The sequence below is a fragment of the Molothrus ater genome, chromosome 1 (genome assembly GCF_012460135.2).
Source record: "Molothrus ater isolate BHLD 08-10-18 breed brown headed cowbird chromosome 1, BPBGC_Mater_1.1, whole genome shotgun sequence".
Lineage (NCBI taxonomy): Eukaryota > Metazoa > Chordata > Aves > Passeriformes > Icteridae > Molothrus > Molothrus ater.
The window spans coordinates 128510108-128536094 of record NC_050478.2 but is presented as its reverse complement, the minus strand read 5'-3'; the positions used below and the strand labels follow the sequence as shown (position 1 = coordinate 128536094).

The 25987-nt window shown below is 40.0% G+C and overlaps 1 protein-coding gene across 26 annotated transcripts in view; it reads left to right on the top strand.

Moving 5' to 3' along the window:
• Positions 1 to 4290: 4290 nt before the first annotated feature.
• RIMS2 (regulating synaptic membrane exocytosis 2) overlaps positions 4291 to 25987 on the top strand; it is a 448046-nt gene continuing 426349 nt past the window's right edge. For 12 of the 26 annotated variants that reach the window (XM_054515979.1, XM_036406574.2, XM_036406552.2 and 9 more), the window contains exon 1: positions 4293 to 5281. In XM_054515979.1, the coding sequence (XP_054371954.1) occupies positions 5112 to 5281 (170 nt within the window). In that variant the 5' untranslated portion in view covers positions 4293 to 5111. Of the gene's footprint in view, positions 5282 to 25987 lie in introns of all 26 variants that reach the window. The other 14 variants (XM_054515962.1, XM_054515958.1, XM_054515961.1 and 11 more) reach the window with 4 other exon arrangements.

Here is a 25987-nt window from a genome sequence, read left to right as displayed (position 1 = left end):
TCTCTTCTCCAGGCTGAGCTGCCCTAACTCTCCCAACCTTAAACCAGAAAACTATCTAATTGATCTGAACCTCTCTTCAGTTTTCAGCCAGCTGTGCTTACAGAAGACATACGTGCTAAGGCCTCTACTATATTGCATTTCAAAATACAACCTGGATCCCAGCTCCTCAGTCCACTGAAAGAAGGCAAATAAATCTCTTCCTAGCAAAGCTAATTTAGGAATAAGGTTGGACATCCTCCATAACTCAAGCAGTTCCCATGATGCCCATGGAGAGCCCCCAGTCCTCTAATCCAAAAGGGTTTTGTTAATGGTTCTCCTTGAGCAGGGAAAGGGTTTGGTAGAGGGTAAAAATTAAGTTACACATTTCAGAGCAACTTAAGAAATTTACCATTCTGGCTCAGTGAAGATGCTGATCATATTCATAGTCTGGAGGAAAGAATGTGTTCTGTAGATAAAAGACCAATACCTTTCCATCTGCTGCAGACAGATCCTTAACACCAGTTAAATTGGGAGGAAGTATTTCACTAATATAGTTGGTTATGGCCAGTACTGTGTATACTATGGATGACACTCTTTTATAGGGAATGAGATTAACAAATTAAAAAAATCTAACTTCTACCCATAAATATCTAGTATTGTCCAAATCACTTGTGGGGAAGTATCCAAGTATTTTTTGCTTGGAGCATAAAAAAAATTGCATAGAGAGTAGCAAAATCCTCCCGAAAGCAATCAAATGACAATTTGATGATATTATATAATATGTTTCCTCAATTTAGACAGGAGGAAGCTGGGAATGATCCAAGACTGCACCAGAAAACCAGTCCATGATGGTTGGATAGCATTTATTACAGGACCTGGAAAACACAATTTGGTGCAGTGTAGTTTTTCCTTCCTGTATGGGACTTTGAGGAGTTCCCTGCAGATTGATTCCATGAAGTGTCCTGCAGGAAACATTTCTTGCTGATTATACATCTGACTTGATCCACTGAGAGTCTGAGTACTGGTCATTTTCAACCAAGAATATGTCTTTAATTTCCTCCATTCACTGATCCATAATAGAATGCTTAAAAGTTCCCTTCATGTCAGCTACATAAAAATGTTTTCTGAGCTTCAAATTGGGACAGAAATAATAAATAATTAGTTACACTGGATTTTTTCCCCTTATACAAAACATTATAAAGCAGATGTTAGCACTTCCTTTTCAGAGAAGACTTATACTTGACACGATTAAACAATGAATCTACCAACTCATTTACTCTTGTAGTTGCTATGAGGAAGGAAATGGGAGTAAGTGTAATGAGACCCTTAGAGAAAGACATTTTGTGATGAAATATAAAACTAGGTTACAATATCACTGTTTCCTTGGGAACCCCTCATGTCTAGCAGAACTGAAAAGGAACAGATAAAAAAAGGGTATCAGAAAAAATATATTAATAACACTGCTGGTGTCAGTACATTTAGATGACTTACAGAAGCCACTAAAAGAAAGCATCACATGACTTTGATATACAATTAGAGTGAATTTTCATTTACAGATTTTGCAGTAAAGAACAATTTCAGCAGAGGATTGTAAACCAGGAATGGGAATCTGTTTTTTTGGAGGGTGGTAGTGAGTTCAGAATGAGAAATGAAAAGAACAGGAAGGGCAGGGAAACTGGAGACACATGAATGGGAAGGTCAGAATTCAAAATGAATGCTCCTTAAAAATAATTTTTGATCATACTTCATTATAGTATGATCATTTGTTGGTCGATTATAAACTGCTGTTGACCCCATTACACTGGAGTGGGTAGGGAAGTCTGTGCTGTATGTTGTCATTAATATATCACCTGAGTAATGTAAATAACAGTAGCAACATGAGACAATGCTGTGCAGGCTGACAGGAACATGAACAAAAAAATGTTTGTTATCAATTGCAGAAAAATGTGAGGAATGATAGGTGGAACTGATTATGGGAAAGGAAGGTAGAAGCTTAGAAAGGTTAAGCTGATCCATTTTTTCGTTGTCATCAAGACAGGATGTCTTCCACTCTGAATCTGCTCTCTCTCTTTTCAAAACAATTAGCTAGATAACATATGGGGATTACAGTTCCTGTCCCTGTATTTGTTTGTTTACAGTAATGGCAGGGGATTTAGTGGAAACAAGGCAAATACCAAGGAGAAAAGAAAGCTCTTGAAATTCTACAGTAATGCTGAGAGCAAGTATTTGTCATTTGTGGATGAAATATCACAGGCACATTGAAAAGAAGCAGGCACTGTAAATCCAGAGAGTTCAAAGGTAAATATCCATTGGAAGGAATCTCAGCTGAATGAGGCAATGCACAAAAAACCGTAGTGATGTCTTGCAACCAAAACTACAGCCTGAATGGTTGAGGCATGGCATGAAATATTCTTGAACCAACTGTGTAACCTGACAGGAGTGACTACTTTCAATTGGTCTGATTCTTTGTAATCGTTCTTAGAAGTGATTGACTGATTTCTCTTGTTCTTCACTTCCCTGGGATAAAATGTATTTTCCAAAGGCTTCTCTACAGTTAATTCTTCCATTCAACATTCATAGATTGATAAAGAATGTACTATCTTTGGGAATCTGATGACACATGGTTCTAAATTTCCTCTTCTTTTTGATTTTGATGCCAGATTTATCTAGTGCCTGGAAGAAACCAGGAATTCGGTGAGAGCCAGCTGGCTGGAATCCAGTCTGAAAGGTGAAGGTGATGTGAACTGGAGGAGCAGAATGTTTTCAGGACTGAATGAAAAATTACACAGTTTATTTTACAAGGATATCTGCTTAAATATACTACACTCAGTGTCTTACGCAATAGTTTATGGTTTTTATCATAGGGTCTACTATAAACAAGTTTACATCAAGAAATGGAATGGTCTCCTTTAGCTAAGGATGCCAGTGACATTTCTCAGAAAAAATTAAAATTCAATGAAATTATGTGCCTGATGATAGGTAGAGATTATTTTAAGACCTGCTTTACCACAGCAAACCTCCCCTGTCCTTCCAACAATCTGTTCCTCTAGAATTTGTTTCCACAAAGGAATGGTGTTTTCACATGCAGGCAGAACTCTTTAGTTTGTGGACCCACATCCTAGAGTTTATTCTCCATGGAAATACAGCTAATGAGGACCACAATAGGTTCTGGAACATTACTTTTTCCCCCATGTCTTTGCATGTGGTTATAAATTGATGTCATGGCAGATAACAACACCAGCTCCAAGACTATATGATCTGGGATGAGATTTCAAACTGCTGAAATGAAACCTTTTAAAATCACTTTATTATTGCTGTATACACTTCCATGTTATCCAGCACTGATGTTATGTCTCATCAAGTGAGAAAACAGCAAGAAGAACTCTTGTCTCTTACAGAGTAAAACATACAGATTTGGATTGAATTGTTTCTTTGGCATTCTTGGATAGGGTATTTCCCATTTATTTGGTCTGAATGGCATTTTGGGTAGTGTAGGATGCTTTTCCCAGAAATTATTTCTTGTAACAAAATGACTACTCAGGTGGGGGATTTATAGGTAGCAAAAGAGTTTTGAGAGGTTTATTTCACCACTACCTGGTGCCCATGTGGGAGGAGGACTTTCTTCTCCAATCTTCTCTAATGGGTGTCATATTCTTGCTCTTCTGGGTTAGAGGAATCTGTCCAGACAGAGGCTGGGGTAGATTTCACGCCTTGCGTGGGGTGAAGGACACTCCAGCAGGACCTTATGTGGGCGATCGTGGAGCAGCAGGTCTGTTGGGCTGGATTGGCACGGCTGAGCAGCGATGCGGTTCCCGGCTCGGGGGAACCGGAGGCCGGTCCGGCGCACACCCCGCGTCTCCCTTGATGGTGCTCTGCGGTTCTCTGCCCGATCTGCGGACCGTGCCGTGGGGCCTACGAGGGGACAGGGATATGGGTGCTCTGCTGGCCTCCCGGGCGGCTCGCCCTCGCCTTTCCCTCTGCCTCCATTTCCTCCTCCCGGGGCCGGCACTCCCCCCCGCCAGATCCTTCTCCCTAGGGCTGCGTTTGGGGACCGGCCCGGCCGAGCGGGTGCCCCTCTCCGGTCGCCCTGCGGGCGGCATGGGCAGCGGGAGCGGCGGGAGATGCGGGAGCGGCGGCAGGGGCAGCGTCTCCCCGCCCTCTCCCTTGCCCCCCCGCGGCCGCCGGGCTCGGTCCTCCCAGCGCGTCGCCGGCGCCTTGGCTCCTCCTTGTCCTTCCTCGCGTGATTTTTATCGCGTCCATTTTTTGTGCGGGGATAAATAAATAAATAAGGGCAGCTGCCGCCCGCCGCCCCCCGCCGCCAGCCCGCGCGGCGCCGCTAGGGGCGGCAGCCGGGCCCCGCATCGCCCCGCGCCGCTCGGCTCAGGAGAGGGAGGCAGCGGGGCGATGCGGAGCCCCCTCCCGTGACTCCGGCTCTCCGCCATGCCATGGGTTAGGCGGACTCCATCCCGCAGCCGAGAGGGCACCAGCCAAGCGAGGCGGCGGCAGGAAGCGGCGCGGTCCGGCAGAAGAGCGGCGGGAGGCGGCGGCGGCGGGAGGCGAGCGCGGCGCCCCGCGGCCCCTTCCATGGACGGCGGCGAGGAATTATGAGCCGCGGCCGGCGGCCGGGACTGGCGCTCGCCCGCTGGGGCTTTCCCCGCTGCGCGCCTCGGGGCGCCGGGGCTCCGCTCTCGTACGGCGGCAGCCGCTGCCCCCGTCTCCTGACCCCCCGACGCTCGCTCCGTCCCCCCTCTCCCTGCCTGGCGCTCGGGGTTGGGATAATCTCGCTCGCACCCAAACCACAGCGCTCCCGCGGCTAATCCTGCCCTCTCCCCTCTCCCTCCCCACCCCGCCCCCGGCCCTTCCTCTGCTGCCCTCTCCCCTCCCCGCTCCCCCTGCTCGCCCCCCGGGGCCCCTCCGTCCCCGTCCTCCCGCTGCCGCCGGCGGCCCGGCGGGTGGGTGCGAGGTCGGGGCTGCCGGGCACCCCGCCCCTCCCCGGCGGGGCCGTCATTAGGCTGCCGGTTGATTACAGGGTATTGATTTGTATGTGCTTCTCCCGGCGCCGGCCGCTCCCGCTGGTGCTGCTGGAGTTCGGGCAGCGCTTCTCGTAGCGGCGGCGGCAGCTCCTACCAAACATGTCGGCTCCCGCCGGGCCCCGGAGCGGCCCCGCCGCTCCTCAGCCTCCTCCGGCCCCGCAGCCCGAGATGCCGGACCTCAGCCACCTCACGGAGGAAGAGCGGAAGATCATCCTGGCAGTCATGGACCGCCAGAAGAAGGAAGAGGAGAAGGAGCAATCCGTGCTCAAGTAAGGGCGGGCGCATCCCTTTCTCGTCCTCCCGGGCCCGGGGCCGCGAAAGTCTCTCCTCTGGCCCCGGGGGCCGCACGGCCAGGGCGGGAGAGAGGAGTCGGGCGGCCGGGGTCGGGCAGGGGTGCTCGGCGCCGGGCGAGTGTGGGGCACGGCGGGAGGGACCCGCGGGAGCGGCCAGGGACGCGGCAGCTCTCGGCGCCTGCCTTAGTCGAGCTCTGCGAGGCGGCTCCGGCTCCGCACGCCCCGGCGCCGGCGGGAACCGGGCGCCCAACATGGCCGCACAGGTGCCGTCCTCACCCGGCGTGTTCCATCGGGAGGACGCGGGTGGGTCGGGGCGGCGGTCGGCGCCGCCGGAGGGGGCGGACCGGCAGCATCGGGCCCGGTGCCGGGGGCGCGGCGGGCTCCGTGCTGGCGGCGGCGGCCCTGCCGGGCGGAGCGGCACCGCCGGGGCCTGGGCTCCGGCCGCCTGGCTGGGTGGGTTTGCCACAGCCGCCATCTTCCCCCGACAACGTGTCTGCCGCCCGCCCCCGCCCCGCTGCTCTTTCCAAGCGTGAGCCCCGGCGCCGGGGAAAGCGGGACGCCTTCCGCCTGCCCGGCGCGGGCGTGGGGGCGGCCCCGGCCCCAGCACCAGCCCGGCACCGGCACCGGCACCGGCACCGGCACCGGCACCGGCACCGGCACCGGCACCGGCAGCTGTCCGGAGCGACCCGGCTCAGCATTTGGAGCTAGCCGTCCACAGTCCCCCGGCCCAGCTCAGCACCGGGAGCTGTCCTCAGCCACCCGGCCCAGCTCAGCACCGGGAGCTGTCCACAGCCGCCCGGCCCAGCTCAGCACCGGGAGCTGTCCACAGCCGCCCGGCCCAGCTCAGCACCGGGAGCTGTCCACAGCCGCCCGGCCCAACTCAGCACCGGGAGCTGTCCACAGCCACCCGGCCCAGCTCAGCACCGGGAGCTGTCCTCGGCCGCCCGGTTCGGCACCGGGAGTGTCCGGGCAGGAGCGCGGGGCCCGGGAAGCGCGAGCTTTCCCCGTGCACCGTGCCCCGTTCCCGGGGTGACACCGGTCTCCTTGCAGGCCCGGGGGTCCCGCTGCTGTGCACGGCGTGGGTCACGCCCGTCTCAGTCGGCTGGCAGACACTGAGTAAAGTCGAGAAAACTGTTCTCCCTTAGTGATGGAGTAACCACGCTGACTTCTAGTGGTTTAAAAATAAGCAAAGCTACTGCTGTCGTGGATGTGACTTTGATGAGTGTGGTGAAGCTGAAGCTCTAAGCTCTAAGTGGGTTTTTTTTAATACCAAAATTAGCATTGTGTCTTGGACATGTTAATTGCAGCTGGTCTTTCACACTCAGCACCTGGAAGCTGTCTTCTGGGCTTTAGTTGCTGACTTTGGAAGTCTGTCTCCAAGATTCACTGCATCATACCAAAAACTTCAAATATACTTTGTGTGACAGCTCCTAAATGTTGAGGAGATCTCCTAAAAACATTTCAAAGTCTGTTTAAAAAGGTTTTTGTTGAATGAACATTCTGAAGCACGACAGTGTAATGTGAGCACTGGAAATAAAGTACCATACCTTCTTTTGTCACCACATCTTAGTCTCTTGCTCTACAGTTTGTTTGCTATTGGAATACTTTATTTTGAAACCATTTAGACTATTTTATTAAGTTGCATTATATACCAAAATAAATGCAAATTTTCGCCTAAAATTTTTGCACTCTTAAAAATCATTGATAAAAATGGAAGTTCGAGTTGGAAGCTGCAGGAATTCAAGGAATTAAGGTTGCATTTATTTTTATTAAATATATAATAATAACATTAAAGTTTTAAAGAAGGCTCCTGTCAACTTTTGCTGTGGAGAATAATATTTATGATCAAATATGAAGTAAAACATCAGTACAATACCAGGATGAGCTTGAATGGTTAAGCTTGCAAATGAAGAATAAACTGTTCTCAAGTAATGGTAAGGTAAAACTAACTTAAGAAATGAAGCAGAATTGTTTTCATTTGTAATAGTGAGAATCTTGGAAGCAGACAATGGGCAAATAAAAGGTCTTGATCATATCTAAGGATAAAATTTATGTAGGGTTTAGTTTCTCATTATGTCTCACTAAACGTGTCCTCTTGAGTTCTGTGTAAGCTGTGAGGGAGATGGTAAGGTGTAAAGTTTATACATAAAGGATAGCCTAAAGCAGTGCTATCAGGAAAATGCTGTTGTCAATGGAATTTGAATAGATGGCGCACAGTATTTTAGAGGGTAGTGAGAAGTGAGCTGGTGTCAGATGAATAACTCATCAGTTTCATTTTTCTTAATATGAAGTGTCTCCTTGAACCATCAGGTACATGTTTATTCTAAAAATATCTACAGATTTATCAAGCACAACCCTCCACCAGTCATACCAGCATCTTTATGTAGATATTACTGAGTTTAATTCTCTTTAGAGATATTTTCCTTCTGAGAAAGAATAAAAAAACCCTCCCATGTTTATATGAATGAACTACTGTTATTGCATAGAGATAAATATAGAGCTAAATCCTGCAGTCTTTGTTCAAGTGTAATTCTCCTCGAAGGCAAGCTTCTTTTGAAGTGGAAGGTATTTTTGCCTCAGCAATAAAATTGTGTCATTTCATTCCATGGAGACATATAGCAGGATTAAAAAATGCTGAAAACAAGAGTTGACATTTAGAGATATTAACACAAGAACTGTTCAAATGTTGAAGAAAGCAGCAAGCATGTATTCCCTCTATTTATTTTTAAATCATTTATGGTGATTGACTGTCAGCATGAATGGCTTCTCCCTGGGCTCTACTTCCTTTCTCCATTCTGTTTCTATCTTGTGTTTTTCAAATTCTTATGCTGTTCCCATCACTGTGGTATTTGAGCATTTTCCAAAAGAGCATTAAGTAGTGTGACTCACATCTGTAATGTGGACTATTTATTCTTTTCCTTTCAGTCCCTGGGGTAAAGATGTGTGGATTTAAAATAGATACATAATTTCTCCTTATGCCTGTTTTACTCTTTTTGGGGAAGGGAATACAGATGGTATTGAGTTGTAATCTGTAGCAACTAATAGTGATCGGGTCAGCATGAATTCTTGCCAGGATTTGATGGAACATGATGGCATGGAAAGTAGAAGCTTTCCAGATTTGCTCTGTCCTTTGGCCTGGTTTGGTCTGTGAAATACGCTGAGCTACAGTTGTGCACTGTGTTCCTGAGGTGGAGCTTCTGCTTTAAAAAGGATGGGTGGCAAACTCTGCTGCTTTGGCTGTCTCTCTTCTGGAATTTTTGGGACCCTTGGAGTGCATTTTGAGTGTTATGGGCTAAGAAGTTGTCTTTTTGACAAGGTTATTGAATATAAATTTTGCATAATATTTAATATGCATAATGCGTGACAGAATGAATTTATGTCTGTACTCTGGGTGTAAGTCTTTGCTGTTTAAAGAATATTTACATATTTTCAACTTTTTTCTTTGTGGATATTTTACAGTCTTGGATAGAGGATAGAATTTTTGATGATCACTTTTCCTTTAAATTATGCACATCCTTCCTCTTATAAAATCCAGTTTTGTGTGTGTAAGCTTTTTAACAGATTTTAGACAGCACATTTCCTCCATACAGACTGACTTATGGGATCAGTCTTGTGCTTTTTTACTTTTAATTTGTACTTCATTTCTGTATCAAAGAACTGCGTTGAGAGAATGGACACAGGAATAAAAATAGATGCTAGGATGCTGCCATTATTTATTAAGACTTCTGTTTCAGCCTGTGTGATGTGCATCTACACTTTCCTACTTGAAATATCACAAGTATTCTAAAGATAAAATGCTCTCCTCATAAAGTCAAACTCATAGCTATGAAAAGACATGTATTTCAACTTTTCACAAGAGTCTGGCTCAGTAGTAGACAAATTTTCCCAAGAAAAAAATATTTAATGAAATCATCCAACTTTTCATATATTTGCAAAGCATTACAGGTTTGCCATGAGGTCCTTGTAAAAGATTTCTTTTAAAAGAAGTGTGTGGCTTTGTCAGCTGATTTACCTAAGAAAGGTGGAAACACAGTGGGCTAGCTAGAGGATGCTGGCTCTCTGTGAACCACCACTGTCAAGTCCAGAGTGAACTTAGGAAGGCACAACTGACTGCAGGCTCAGTTACTGTGACGGTGATTGCACAGATGTGATAAAAATGGGGTAGCAACCCTGAATGAAACAAAACCTCTGACAAACAAAACCGAGGAAGCTGGGCTTTGTGAGCTCTGTATGACACTGTGAGTGGGTGAGGTGTGGGGCAGGATGCTCACCTGGGGAAGAGGAAGCAATAAGTCGATGGCCATGACTCACAGAAGTGTAAATATCAGACTCACAAAGCTATTGTACTATTTTATAAATAATTATCCTACTTTATAAATAATCAGCTCTGATTTACACTGTCTTAAAAGTATTGTATGTTTTGGATTTGGATTTCAGGGCTGGAAAGAAGATATATGTGTTGATTATTGATTTTGCTTTTGGAAAATGGAGATATGTATAGGAATTCCTAAAGTTTCTAGAGTAAAAGGCAAAAAGATTTGCTTTTGACTAAAAAGTAAACTAGGACTTCAGGCAATGTTAGTTATGTTATGCTCCCATAATTTTGCACCGCATTTTGTCTGAATTTGGAGTGCTGATTAGAACGGTTCATTGCTACACCACTCATAATTTTGCTCTTGTTTCTGTGTTTTATAAAATCAAATATGGTCCAAGTGACATTAAAAGTAATAACTTTATGCAGTATAAAATAAGTGATAGTGGAAGTTACACAAATATATATATATATATATATATATATATATATATATATATATATATATATATATATAGCTGAGGAGGATACTTGCCCTCTTTCATGCCCTGCCAGGTCCTCTTCCCTTCCAACCACCTCATTCTGCTCCCTTGTAATATTCTTTATAGTCTCCCCTTTCTTTTGTTTTAATAATTTGTACTGCTTTTTGGGCCTCTCTCAAAATTGTCATTGTTCCTTGCTCTTCACTCTTATCACATGCTTAGATTGATGACAGATTTTATACTGTAGATAATACTTGTCAGCTTGTTATGGCTGGTACCATTTGCTCTTCAAGAAGACTCAGTGTTTTCAATTGTTCTCTAAAGAACCTAACTCACTTTTAGACACTGTCTACAAATGATTAAAGCAGTACTTCCTCCTAGTGACTAAGCAGAATATATTTGGAGATTATACAGAGCACCAGTTACACTAATTATTTGGCTTGATAATTTTTATGTTGAGTAAAGTTTTAGAAGACTGCAATAGTGCTGACATTCCCACATTCAGGAAATACAAGTAGGATTGGTTGGATGTAGAAAGGCTTGACATCATACAGGGCTGAAAAATATCTGTCTAACAGATACAGGATTTAGTTAAAAAAGAACCCCAAAATAGACATTCAACACCAGATAGTATGTGCTTTCTGCAGTCTTGTCAAATAAATATCTTTCTGCACTTCTTTGAAAAAAAAAAAGAGAAAAAACCATTTAATTTTACATCCAAAAGAGAGGAGTAAAGATCATAATTTTAAGGTGCTGGGACTGTATCCTAGAAAGCAGTGACTGGGTGAAATGCAGTGGTCTCTGGAGGTGAGGTTAGGAGACTGAATGGTCCATTCTGGATTTTGTCTGCATGCATCTCTGAGCTGGGTAACATTTAAATAACTGAGAATGTCAAATAATTGATTTTTCCATTGAAACAATGGCTAATTAGTGTATATATTGTAAGTGTCAAAATACACAGAAGTTATTGGTTACTGCAGAACTGGTGTAAAATGTGGTTTTACCCTGCCAGTGAAGTTTTAAAATACTTGCAACATATTCAAAGTTCCATAATAAGGAGGAAAAAGTAAACTGATAGTTTGAACTTGCAATTTTAAGCCAGTGGAATGGGATTTTTAAGAATGGCAGCTTAATGCCACCCCTCACCCTTTTGCTTTAGTGGCTTCCTTCAAGTTTTATCATATTTACAGTCAGTCAGAATGCTAGGGTAGTTTCTAAGACCATTAGACCATCTTTTTCCAAGAAGGATTATTTTGGTATGATCTTTCCTTCTCCCCCAATGTCTTCACTGATGATGCATTTTGACAGAAACCTGGGGAGATAAAATCCCAAGAACACATTAAGTGAACACATTATGGTCTCATCTATTCCTATTTTACTGCAACAGACATTATACATTAACAATGAGCTTTGAGGTGAGGATGATTTTTTACGTTAAGTTTAGATCACAAGGGCTGTTTCAATAATATGTTTTACTATATCAAGGTTATTTGCTACAATTTACCTTAGAAAACCTCATCTCTCTAGGAGTGGCCAAGTCTTTGTTTTAATTTAAACTCATAAGCAGGAAGAATCTCTTGAAATACTAGTTGTCTACAAATGGCATTCAAAGGCAGTCGTTGTTCAGACAAAGCTATTCATATTATAAATCTGAAGTTCATATTAAACTATATTGTTTTCAATGCTTACTGAGTTTAGACTCTTTTGCAGGACTACATGGTGTAACAGGAGGAGCTGTCACACCCTTGAAGGAACTCTGTTGAGGGTTTGTTATAGTTTATTAATAAAAACAGTTTACACCAAATCTGGTGGTGCATTTGTAAACTCAGTAAACTCCAACAACTTCATCTCAGGAGCTATTTGTACTTCTGGTGATCCAAAAGCTGGCATGCCCAGCTCTCAAGACAGAAGTTTCTGACACTTATTTGTATAAAGTAGTGATTTGCAATTGTGAGACCCCATGTAACCAGTGAAATAAATACCTTTCCTGGGCGAGGCAAGGGCACATAGCAGACAATGCACTGAATTCAATTGCAAAATCAGTGCTGTGCTCAACAGCTGCCTCTGCATGATATCATGTGGTGGCTGTGTCCTTATGTAGTTTTTCCAAGCTATGGTCTTGAAGCTGTGAAGATGTCAGTAAGGACTGAGACTGTAAGAGTTAATGTGACAAACAGAAAGAGATTGTATAGGGGAATAGCAGAGCATATAAGAAGTAAATGCATGTAATTTTTGGATAGTAAGAGTTCAAAGCAATTTCTGCTGGTTTCTGTCATTGAAAGTGGAAGACAGTATTTTTATAGTCTTGAATTTAAGTATCGGCTGTCATCACAGTACATGCTTGCAGAGTGATCTCAGTTGCATTTTGATAAAGAAATCAAACTCATGCATTTTGATAGAGGAAAAGTAATAGTCATAATAGTTGACTTTATGTATCTGTATCTTTAGGAGTTTCTAAGTTTTGATGTGAGGCCATAAAGAATATCTTTGATTTAAACTTTAAACTTTTTATTAAAAATATAGTGAGATATACTTTTTATTAAAAATATAGTGAGTTTGTTCTAGCAGGAGTTAGCAAGAGTTGAACTCGTGTTTCAAACAAGTCTGAGTGCTTCTATTTTGAAAATTCATAAGAAAAATCTTTAAACTTTAAACAACACATAAAGCCCATTATTTTCTTTGTTTACTGTCTCTATGGGGTTGGTTTTTTCTTCTTAAATCTCATATGAGGTTGCTTAAATACTACCTGATGACCTATTCTTTATTTGACATTAATATTTTTAAGGTGAATCATTTCTTATAGCAAATATGATATTGTATTTGTTCTCAGACTATTTAACAGGTCATAACATTACTAGGTATTCAATATAACGTGGCATTTTGGTTCTGTGTATTTTTGAGGGCTGACTTACTTTAGAATGTGTACTATCTTAAGCATATGAAGGACATAAAATTTTTTCACCTTTAAATAAAATTGTGAGTTAGAAGAAGTTAACCTGTTTTGGAAAATGGTTTACAACCATCTTTTGTATGACTTTTCATAAATGTGTACTCCAGTGTGCTATCAAGAAATCCTTTTCCATATAGTGTTTATCTAACTCTTGGTGCATTTATACATTTTTCTGATTACAGAAAGGATGAGTGAGAAGAAGTGATTTTAAAGCTGTTTAAAGCCCAGAGAGCACATGGAATAATAGAAAACATAGCTGGTTGTGACCTCAACAGGTCATCCAGTCCATCCTTTGCCTCAAGGCATGACCGGCTCTCAAGACAGAAGTTTCTGACACTTATTTATATAAAGTAGTGATTAGCAATTGTGAGACCCCACCTAACCAGTGAAATAAATAGCTTTCCTGGCCGAGGCAAGGGCACATAGCAGACAATGCACTGAATTCAAGCTAATCATCTCTGCAAGTGCTGTGTTGCCTATGTAGCAGAGAGTGAACAGTGGGCCAAGCAGATCTTAGGGTAAAGCTCTTGTATACAGTATGAAAATTTTACATTTTTCAAATGATAGATTACTCTTGAAAGGTGTGAGAAGAATGACTACACTACCTACTTAACCAGGGATGGAGATTTCTTGAATTCCCTAGATAATTTGTCTCAGTTACTCAAAGTCCTTATCCTTACCACTAGAATTTCCCCCCTACTGTTAAACCTAAATTTCTTTCCTGCCATTTGCTGCTTGCTCTGTCCACAATGGAAGTGCAATGCAGTCTGTTATTTTTCGGTTTGCAGCAACCTTTTATGTATTTCATAAATGTGGTAATATCTCCTCCTGTGTATTTTCATCACTCCTTTCTGTGGATTCAACAAGTCATATTTCCTAGACTTCTGACCATTCTTGCTGCTAGTCTTTATATATACTTTTTGACTGATTTTTTTTTTTTTTTAATACAGTGTCCAAACCCAGACACATATTCCAAAAGTATGGGGAGAGCATGATGATAAAACTGTCTTGCATGGAACTCTTTCCTTGTATAGACAATGTCACATGTGTTTGGGGTTTTTGTTGTGGTACAGCACTTATGGATTCATGGTCAGCTTGTGATCTACTATCCTTTCACCATGCTTTTTTGCAGAGCTCTTGTTGAATCAGTCATTCCTCATTTTGTATTTTGAATTTGATTACCTCAGCTATGCAGTGTTTGTCTTTAGTGCCATTGAGTTGTATTCTGTCTATATCAGATGCCTCTTATGAATTTTGCATTCAATTTGCTTAAATAAAATGCACAGCAGCCCTTGGAGCAGGAATGAGGACTTGCCTCTGGAGAGAGAGTATCCTAATCATAGAGATATTTGACTTCCTCTTGCCTGTCCATTCTCATTCCTGACTGCACGCTTGTATACCTTCATTGTTAGGATGCAGAATAAACTTTTCCAGAACCCATAACTGGTTCATTTGGGAAGCGAGAGCTGTGTTCAAATCTCTTCCTGATAAAGGAGGTCTTTCACCAACTTGGAAATACACAAATGCTATATTATTTTAAGGGAAACAGTTGCATCTGCTGCCATATTTATTCAGTAGGTGCAAGATGTTGGTTGACTTACAAAAAATTTGACAAAAATTTGAGGTCCCAAAAATACATAATTATTAGGGGTTCAATGAAGATAAGAAGATGGTAATGGAAGTGATTGTCCATACTCCTGATTGAAAAAGTCTACTCACACCATTCTACATACCGAGGAGTTCTTACAGGGGAGAACCAACACTGGCATCAACATAAATCCATCATGAGGTGTGAGTCCCCACAAAATCAGACTTCTTTAACTTCAACATGCATAGAACTGTTTGGCTAATTAACATCATTGCCTCAGTTTTGGTATCTTTTTAATTTCCACACTACATCGTTTAAAGCTTGAATTACACTATTTGAGCCCAGAAACTCTTTGGGGTTCTTCTGACCAGATCTGAATACCTACAGAGGAAGACATCCATTTCTGAAATCACTTAGGTTCAATTTGAAGCAAATGGAAATAAAGAGGTGCCTTTAGGATGTGATCCATCTCATCTTAAATTAGACATTCCAAATGGGCAGATGAATTGCAGAGGCTATTTCTGGCTGTGGACTTAAAAATAAGATAGAGTGAATATGTCAGATGTAGAGGTCTATCTCACAGACTTCTGGAGCTAGGTAAGTTGAGTCTGCCTTGCAGAGTTCTGCCTTTGAGAGTAACTCTTCATTATATATTTGGTCTTGTAAGAATGCCATGGACACTGCCAGCTGACACTGATGTTTATGGTTCCCTAGAAGCTGTTTGTGAATCTGCATATTTTGCTTATATTGCTATCAATTATTAATTAGGATATGCTCATTTATCCATAACTTTACCATTTGAGACTCTCTGCTGGGAACCTGAGTATGCCTCCCTTCTAGTCCCTGGTTATTCTTAGGATTTGGTATATTTTTTATACTGAATTCAGAAAGCCTTTGAAGAATGAGATCTAAAAGAAGACCTTGGAATATAAAATCTTTCCAGCATGTGGGATTAAGCATGCCCATCATCAAAAGAACATTGCAAAGAAAACCTTCCAATGCCATTCCCCAATAAGAATGACTAACAGATATTTTAAGGTAGAATCTCATAGATTAAGCAAGTCAGATTGCTAGATGGGAAGTCACAAACAGGATTTGTCTACTACTTGTAGGATTAAAACAATGTAACATTAAGACCCAAAGAAAGCTCTATAAACTCTATAAAGTTTGACAGTTTCTTTCCTTAAGTCACACACCACCTCTCTTTTGCTATGTATTGTTTTAATGGGATTTGTTTAGCTACTGTGTATTTACAAGCTGATAGGTCTCTTTTGATGGTAGGGTGTTAAAAACATACTGTTGTCCTGCTATGCATTCTGAATTCAGCATTTACTTGCTTTGAAAATCTTGATAAACAGGTATCTATGGAATATGCTGTATGGTATTTAAATCAAAGATATTTTTGCTGAATCAGGCCCTAAGACAGTTTGGGAGCATGAGTTTTGATTCAGCATGCTTTCATTAATTTGGCTAGTCATTGTGATTATGATTCATTTCATTCTGTGTAACCGACTGCTGCACAGTAAATGACAGCTGAACTATGTATTATCCAACAGCTAGAAAACTAACATCACTGTCACTTCTAGAAGGCTGAGGATTATGCTTTTATCGAACACATATTTTTTACTAAAGTTAAAATGCTTCAGGAAAATATAATATTTTTTCAAACTACTTGTAACATTGCAGTAATGAAGTGATGAAATAACATAGCAAACACTATAAACTATTTAAAATTAAGAACTTAATTTTATTCTATGGATAGAATGAAGCAGCTTGTTCTGCTTTTTATTAATGTATTAGCTTTTTGGATTGGTAGTAAAGTTATGCCTGTTGATATTTTGATGATAATCTGATTTACATATAAGTAGTAAGTCTGATGGGCTAAGTTTAAGTGAATGGTAAATATTTCTGAAGTGTTGATATTACTTCCATGCTAATACATATTACATCAGAAGACATTTCAAGTGAAGCAGTAATTCTAATTTCTTTGTGGAACTTTACCAAAGATTCCACCAGATTTTAAAGTTAAGCAAAATCCCAATATGATTGAAAGAAAACTGTATTTTTACCTAGTATCCATATTTCTCTTTAAAAACTGTAGCTTCCAAAAATATGTATAAAAAATCCAAATCTATTTTTTTCCTGCCCTGTTTATGGTTCATCTGAAAAATTGCTGTAGAGGATGCTCTGAAGGCACTGGGCCAAGAAAAGGTGCTTTCAGGGTAGAGTACAGAGAAAGTACTTGTTATTTGAAAGCCTTGAATTCTGTCTGCTTGATATCTGAAAATGCAGGTGGCCAAAGCTGAATGAAATTTCATGTGCTATAGCTGAGCACTAATGTACATTTATGTATTCTGAATTTATTTAGACAAGGTGGAAGATAAGTGTTTTTAGCTACTTTGTAGAGTTTACATGAGCTTGTCTTCTGCAGAATTTGTGGAGTGTTCTTGTCTAAAATTTGGTCTGAGTAATGTATTCCCAAGCTTTCTATCACACAGATATTCTCATGTATAGAAGAAGGTTTTGTTTGGAGAAAGACAGAATAAACATTTAGTTACATTTTTAACTTTTAGTATGAATGATCATATTTGTTCTGCACAAAGAAGAGTGATAAAAAGGATAGAATTAGTCAATGATAACACTGTGTCCTAACTTAATGTCTCAGATATAAATAACTATTGCTTAATTAGTAAGACCAGTTAGTTACAAGTAAGAAGTTTGTTTATTAAAAGGAATATGGGTTAAAATAGTGCCTTTGTTTAGATTTATAATTTTTCCTAATAAAACTTTAATAATCAAAAATCATTCACTGAATCTAGAGTTTCGCTATGGAAACTAAGTCACAATTCAATAGGTATTGATCGTGTGGTCATTATAATAAGTAAAAGCACTGATGTTTATTTTTTCTTGTTATTATTAAAGTAATTAATCATATGCTCCTAATTTTATTTTTAGGTTAAATAAGAAAGAGCAGTTTAGAATTGGTAACATGTTTTGTCACTTCATAGCCACAAGGTTTTTCTTTGATAAGGGCTTAGGAGTGCTTTATTATAGTAATCCACAAAAAAATTGTATTTCAAAGGGACTGCTGGTCCTAACATGAATAAGACTAAACATGATGACCTATTTTAAAACAGCTCTTGCCTGCCATTGAAACTGCTGGATTTTCAGTAAAGCTGCCCAAAAGAAAGATGTTGGTTTGTGTTAAAAGAGGGAAATTGCCATTAAAAATCTTCTATTTTGGACATAAGTAAATTTTATTTAGTTCCTGAATGGTATTAGGATGTGGAAGGAGGTTTAAATTCTAAAGTGCCTTTCTACTGCTTGGTATGTTTGGGCATTGTTAATATCTTTTTAGGGACTGTTTGAACATCTGCATAATAGCTTTTGTAATTACATTGCCGAAAACATATTCTACCCTTAGTTTCAGTTTAATATAAAGATTTTCTTCAAAAATTTTCTCAGTATGTGAATCAAAGGAAGGAAAGGAGTTATTGAACTGATGCTCACCAACCCAACTATTCTTTGCCTTTTAATTAATAATTAACTTTATGTTGCTATAATAAATGGAAACTTACAAAACTTATAGAAACTTATATGGAAGCGTGTAACTCACTAGATTAATAACTAAAAATGGTATCACTTCTGGTGTGAAGGAAGTATTCGTGCTGCATTGACATGTCCAGATATTGGGGTGAAGCTGCAGGGGTTGCAGAACACACCAAGACCTGCCCTCATGTCAGAAAAAACTGGTTTCTGCCAGCTCCAAAATGGATCTGCCACTGGCTGTATTGTCCATTAGTGACACTGCTGGACAGTCATACATTAACTCTGTGGATAATGTGTAAGAGAAGATAAAAAATCCTGTGCAACAGCTGTGAGAGAGAGGGAGTGAGAAAAATATGGGAGAAACAGCCCTGAAGGTGCCAAAGTCAGTGAGGAAGGAGAGGCAGGAGGTGCCTCCAGGCACCAGAGCAGAGATTGCCCTGCAGCCCATGGTCAAGATCATGGTGAGGCAGATGTGCCCCTGTAGCCTGTGGGGGACCTCGTGCCAGGGCAGGCGGATGCACCTTGTATGAGGTTGGGACATCATGGAGAGCCCACTCTGAAGCAGGCTCCTGGCAGGTACTGCAGCCTGTGGAGAGAGGCACCCACACTGAAGTAGGTTTTTGGGCAAGACTTCTGATTCTCCAGGGGCCCCATGCTGGAGCAGATGTTCCTGAAGGACTGTGCCCTGTGGAAGAGACCTGGAGCAGTTCTTGAAGAACTGTAGGCTGTGGGAAGGACCATGTTGGAGCAGTTCACTAAGGACTGTATCCCATGGGAAGGACCCCATGTTGGACCAGGGGACAAGTATGAGGAAAAAGGAGTCACAGAGATGAAGAGCACTCAATTGACCACAATGTCCCCGCCCCCTCCACCTGCACTGCTCCAAGTGTGGAGGTAGAAGATTCATAAGTGAAGCTGAGCCTGAAAATAAGGAAGAGGCAGGGGGAGAAATTGTTATTAGATTTTTTATTTTCACTGTTCTACCCTGTAATTAAGTGACAAAAACTTGAATTAATGTTCCAAAATTGGAGTCTGGTAACTGGTGAGTGGTCTCTCTGTCTTTATCTTGACCTATGAGCTTTTCCATCCTATTCTGTGCCCTGTCCTGCTGAGGAAGGGGAATGAAGAATAGCTTGTTGGGTGTCTGGCAGCCATCCAAGGTTAATCCACCACAATATTTATTTAGCAAATTTATTTGCAAAGTCTAACTTGAGCATAGATGATACTACTCCTCCTGGGTCCCTATGGAATCAATACAGTATGAAAAAGAGAGGCTTCTCTAGAATGCAGATCTGAGAGGCTAAATTCAGCTCCAGAGCCCCAGGCAATTCTGTGCTGTCAGTGCAGCACCCGCAGCTCCATTGCCAGCCCAGCTGCTCCTTCCTGCCTCCATGACACCATCATGGCCCTGGTGCAAGTATCTGTTGAGCTGCCTAGTGAAACTGTTTCAGGGAGGTTAAACTAATGAAAAAAATTTTCCCCCTTCATCACTTTGGCAGAGCATCTTCTTAAGGTACAGAAAGGAACTCATCTGATTTACTATACAGTCCTACAAAATCCTGAGCTAGCACAGCTGAGGGGCTGAGAGAGATTAGCTCCAGTTCTTTTGGAGTCTCTGAGAGCAATGAAATTATTCCACCACTATTTCCACAGTCTGCAAAGACTGGTTATGTTGCTGTCATTGAGAAAACCAGTGGACAAACATGTACAAACTAAGTTTTGATTTTGAAGTTGCTGTTTAAGGTCTGTGAATCAATGCCACCAAAATTAGTGTTGAAAAAATTTTTGGTGAAGAAAACAAAATGCTCCTAAAAGTTTTCTGCTGAATAACTGGAGTTGGAAAGTCATTAGTGTTGTTACTTTAGATAGAACTAGGTTTTTTATCTCCATATTAAACAGCAGGTTTTCTTCTTTAACACTTTTATAGCTCTGATTTTCAGACATAAGTTAGTTCAGCTCATAGGAAAAAGACAAAAAGGCAAGATAAAATACCTCAGATGACTCAGGTTAAGTGAAAGAGCTGTTGCATTTTCCAATGCGATCTGGGACGTAAATAATGACAGATATGTAGCAAAGGCCATAGTTGTAATTGCTGCACACATGCACACTTGTATTTTCACAGGTGACTGGACAGTCTTTTTGTGGTGTAAAATGGGAGAGCTGCTTCACCCCTAGTATTTCAGATTATGTAGGGGAAGATCTTCTGATCATTTAAACTGTGTGATGGCTTTGGCTCTAAGTTTGTTTGCAATTTACTTGAAATATAGGCTACATCAATATTTTTAAAAAGAGGACACAGAAATAGTTTTTGTTCTAATTTAATCTGTTTCTGAAACATAATTTTAAATAGAGATCTTGTGGATTACAAAAATTATGATTGACTTTCAATATGCTAGGGTCATGAATTCATTAACTACTGAATGTTTTTAAGATTACGTAGAGAAATACAAAGTGTGAACTTATCATTGCTGTCTATGCCAACACATAATAAAAAGATAAACCTTGCATCAAAGCATTTATTTTTTTTATAATCACAATAAAAGTAATTGATTCTCCTAAGTTGCAGGCTTGCAGACTTACTTGTGCATTTGAGATGTAGCCTCATTGGCTTAATTGAATTTAAAAAAATGTCTGAGAAATGTAGCAATTAAAAATATTGCCATGCTAGTAGCAATTTTCTGAATGCCTACCTAGCATTCTTATTTTTAAGCAATGCTATATTTAGAAGGACATTTCATTCTTTCAGAAGAGAAATGAATCTATCAGGACTAGGACTATTATGTAGGAATATTAAATATTCACATATTTTGTACTACTTAGTTGCTAATATTAGCCCAGTATTCATAAGGACCTACATTCTACTATTGGTTAGAATTTTTTTTCTCTTGGATTGCTGGAACTTTCATCTTTGATCTGCATTGTATTGAAAAATAAAACAGCTGTCCCCTTTCTTATGTCTCCCCTCTAGAGTCCTGGTAAAAATTACTACAAAAGCAATATTTTAATATGTTAACATGTGTAATATCCCCAAATGACTGTGATGGTCCTCCTTTCATAATCAAAGCCCACTCTTCTGGAAAGATATGCTGCCCCCAAATCTGAATAAATTATACATTTAAAAAAAGTCATATTCATTCAGAAGCCAGTAATTTTATTACAATTTTGTTTTGAACTTCTTCCTATCAATGTCAGACACACATTTCTGGAGGATATAGTGAGCTTTTACCTTCTCACAGGTTAATATTTGGACTGTTTCAGTGGCTGGTTAAAAATTTCTAGTGTCTGACTGTACGGTGACTCCATTATTGGTTTGTAGTACTGGTGCCTAGAATGTCTGTGTTAGTGTAAAGTGAAATACCAAAAGGTCTTTCCTCCTAATGTTATATGTAAAAAAAGAGCACTTATATTAGATGTTTCTCTCTCTAGAAAATGAGAATAGAACATCTATAGAGATCTACCTGAGATGATAATGGGATTATTCTGAAAAATGAAAGATATTGTGAAAGACATGTACATGTTTAACAAGAATTTTTTCTACAGAAGAAGTTATATATTTCTTCCAATGCTACAAATAAGTTTTAAATCAAGTAAATTCTAGTTTAATATTTTTATTTTACTTTCATTTAAGTTATACAAGATAGGATTTCCAAATTTTTTCATTTAAAATCCATTTTGTATGTAAAAGAATTCTGGGAGATGACCATTTAAGTCTGCCAGTTCTTTGTATTTTAATACACTTATTTAAAGTTGTTCACTTCCTCCAACTCATTTTCTAGAGACATAGTGAAGCTTGTAAGAAAATATTTGGTTTAGACCCTTTCACTGGCAAATAAAACACTTCATGGCTTTCTTGTTTTGCTTTCCTGAAAATTTTGTTTCCATAATGAAACAATAGAGCTGAATTTTGGTTTAACTTGAATTCTTTTATTCTGTTAGAAGTCTACTAATCTCATTAGATCACTTCTGATTTAATCTTACTGTGAAAGAAAAGTAATTACACCCATCATTTTCATCATTTATGTCAAAACCTATAAGGGCCAGGCGGGAGTGAGAGACTGCAGACCACCTTGTTCCAGCCCTGTAGAATTTAAGCCATGAATTTGTACTTCCTGAACTGTCTTTGCTGCCTGAGGAAGAGTGAGAGAACAGAAATCTGAAGTGAGGTGTAGTGCCCATCCTAGTGAAATCTTGAAACAAATGAAAACACAGTCTGTCACATTGGAATTGTATTCTTTGGTTTTGTAAGATCTTTTGCCTTCTTACTTGATAAAAAGGATACTTATTTCATTTTCATATTCACTGTACAGGCTTTGAAGTTTCTGTTAGCAGTAAATTAACATTTACTGTTACCATTGCTGGAGCAGGAGGTGCATGTAGTGAAAGCATGGATTGTAGATTGACTCCTAATATTCTGCAGATGTCTTTATTTTTCTTACACAGTAATGTGTTTTCTGGTAATTTCTGTTAAGATTGATATTATTTTCCCTTCTAAGAAGTGGATAAATATCATAATATCTAGTGTTTCACCGAATGTAGATAAATAGATAAAATATGTGAATATTCATATGATAATATAATTTTATTATATAATTTTATATATTTATATGTAAATATTTGTATGATGAATATAAAATAGATAAAATGAAAATTGAGCCACCTAGTCCAGAAATAGCCTAGCAAGAGTAAAATTACAGTTATCCATTATAACTGTTGAAATTCATCCAGCTATCCACTGTACCTGTAAAAGGTGAAGATGTTAGCAAGCCTTGTAGTATCAGCACTCAGTGGTTTTCACTGTTGGTTCTAGAGCATGCTCCTTTATTTTTTTTAAACTTAATTACTTGATTAATCTCATACATCTTTGACTACTCTGCTACCTCTGGATATTTTTGTGTAACATTAATTTGTGCAATACACACAGTATAAAGGTTCAGAATTTAATAAACTGAAATTAGTGTGTGTTTCACAAACATGATAAAGCTTTGGGCTAAAGTTCAAGAATAATCAGATGTGTAGCAAGTATTCTGCTTACAGTAATAGAAAGTGAAGGAGCTGAAGGAAATTGCAAATTGATATTTTCACTTATGACATCAGCTTTTATGTAGATACAGCTTTAGGTTTTTGTTTGTTTACAGCAGATAAAGGGAGGACAGTAGGGCTTTTGGTGGTTCTTGTTGTCTCTCTACAGTTAGCTCACCTTTAAGAGCACGCACACTATTTGAGTTACATGAATCAATTTTTATACAAATGTTTCTGGAAATAAAAAAATATTTGAAGAACATTTCTGATTTAAAGCTAAAAGAAAGTTATTTCAATAATAAAGTGCAAAATAGAAGTTATGAATGCACTTGACTATTACTAAAAATCTGAAATATCCTCTGTATGTTTCTACACACAATTTTAATAAAAAACTACAGCTATTTTTGAAAAATAAAAAGTAGCTACTCAGTATCCTTTGGGGTCTCATTAAGAAAATCTTTCTGATCCAAAGTTTTTTGCTTTGCCTTTTAAAATGTCTTAACACTATTTTATCTGTAGTAGACAATATGTAAATATAGCTGTCGTATTGCCTAGAATAATCTTTGTACCTACAGCTTTCTATTAGCTCTTTTTGGTGGAAAATCCCTATATTTCTCTTACCAAAGAAATGGGTGCTAACAAAATTAACTGCTGTCCTGATAAATTTATCCAGTTTTGTCAAGTAAGCATCAAAGTAACAATATCCTAAAAGGGCCAATTTATTTAATGTTATTTCTAAGAGCTGGCATCTGATAGTTGAAGCTTTTTTTGTGCTGTCAGCTGCACCATTTCCAACTGAAGTACTGTTTTTAATTTGCTTCTGACAGACAGCCGTGCCAGTCAAAATGCGCGAGCCTGGTTCCTATCAGTTTCTGTTCATTTGCTTATTCACTTCCTTGCTTTGCTACAACCTACTTGTGCTTTCTCAATCTGTCAGATACACTTAAAGGAAGTTGTAGTCTACATTTCTACCCTAGTTTTGTTTCCCCATGTTTCTTTATTTTAACAATCTGTTTTTTCCAGTTTTGATTAGTGCAGATTGGTCTACGTTCTTTGGAGGGTGGATAGATTGAGTCAAGGTGCTTGTAAGAATGACACCAAAATGCTGAAGGTACAGTGAAATCACCTAATCCTGTTTCTGCCTGTACTGAAGAGGAATGCGAAGTTTTTTTGAGGACTGCTACTTTCCATCTCCAGCTGTTATGTGGGTGTTTCCTGGACAAAAGTGGAGAGGGAATTGACCTTAACATTTGTTAGCAAGTTTTGTAATTGTCTACACTCTCACAAAGAAGGAGGTGATTAGAAGCAAGAACAAATCTGACTTAGATTATCCTTTTGCACTCCCAAAATACATTTTTACTGCCTTGAACAAATGTTGCCCCTGAAGCAGCACAAGTAGGTTTTGTTCCTTTCTCTGGGCTTTTGGTAAAAATAGAGCAAAAGCGCATCATCCACGAGACTCATATCTTAGCGTGCTCATCTTTGTCTCTCTCTTTCTGCTTCTTTTATTTTCTGTCCTTGAGGAAGGATGTTATTATTGCAAAAGTTTTCACTGGGAAGTCTAGTCATTGAAAATAAAGTTGAGAAACTTGTGTTTCAGGTAGAATACTATTCTCTACTGAGTACTGAGAATCCAAGAGCTTCTCAGAACACATTTCCCAGTACCTGCAGCGTGGTGCATCTTCCATGTTCTCTGGATTCAGATATGCAACTCAACTTTGAGGTATTACTCCATAATAGCACCAAATTAAAGTGTCTATCAAGTCTCTCCAGGCTTCCTGTGTCTTGGTTTCCACAAAAAGGAAGCCTCTCTGTGACAGTTATAGTATACTATAAAAAATAGCTGATCACAGAGGTGAGGATATCTGAGTCCTGATGCATCACAAAGGATTTGTTTAGGTTTACCTTCGGTCCCCTCCTAAATTCTATTACCTGCAGGGTGCATGGCATTGTAGTATCCATTACCCATGTAATATAGCAGTATCTATTGCAGCAAAACCTGTAGCTTGCCCTGCAGTCATGTTTTTAACTGTAGTATGTGGTGATGTGGTTCTCTCAGGTTGTTCTTGTTTCTTGTTGGACATGGAGGTTGCTGAATTTTATACAAGTTATGTTTTCTCATATTTTTAGGAAAAGTTGAAATACTCTACATAGAAAATGATTAAAGCATGAAAAAAGTGACATTGTTCTCATTTGAAAACGGAAATTTCAGCCTCCTGGATACTTATGGTCTTAAAAATACTATTTTGCCATCAGTACAACTGTGCCACCAGGAGAAATGAGGAATCCAGTATAAATCTATGATAGTGCACTTGATAATCATTTCACTCTTAATAATCTAATCTGTCCATTGTAATGAAGCAATCAGCTTGCTCTGCCCCTGGCTGTAATCTAAGAGCAAATAATGACATTTATTCTTGTTTCAACAATTTTGCTGTTGAATACTATTAGGTGGGGTTTATTTGACCTGTTCTTTCAGGCCTTTTACATTCCAGGAAAAAAATGTTATTATATGTCAGGAAATTTGTTGCAAGGACATTTATGATAGATGAATTTAGCTTGCTGTCATAAATTTCCTCGGTTCAGAAATAAAGGTGATATAACATTGGAGGAAATAAAACAGAAAAAATAAAGAAAAAAAGGGCAAGGAAAGGAGAAATTTCAGCTGCTATCAATTCCTCAGGTTTCATTTGAAGTGATTAAAGAAGTGATCTGTGACAAAGTATTACTCCTTTCTCATCTCATCAGTGAGCCTTGGAAGTTTCCATGTATTTGTCCATTT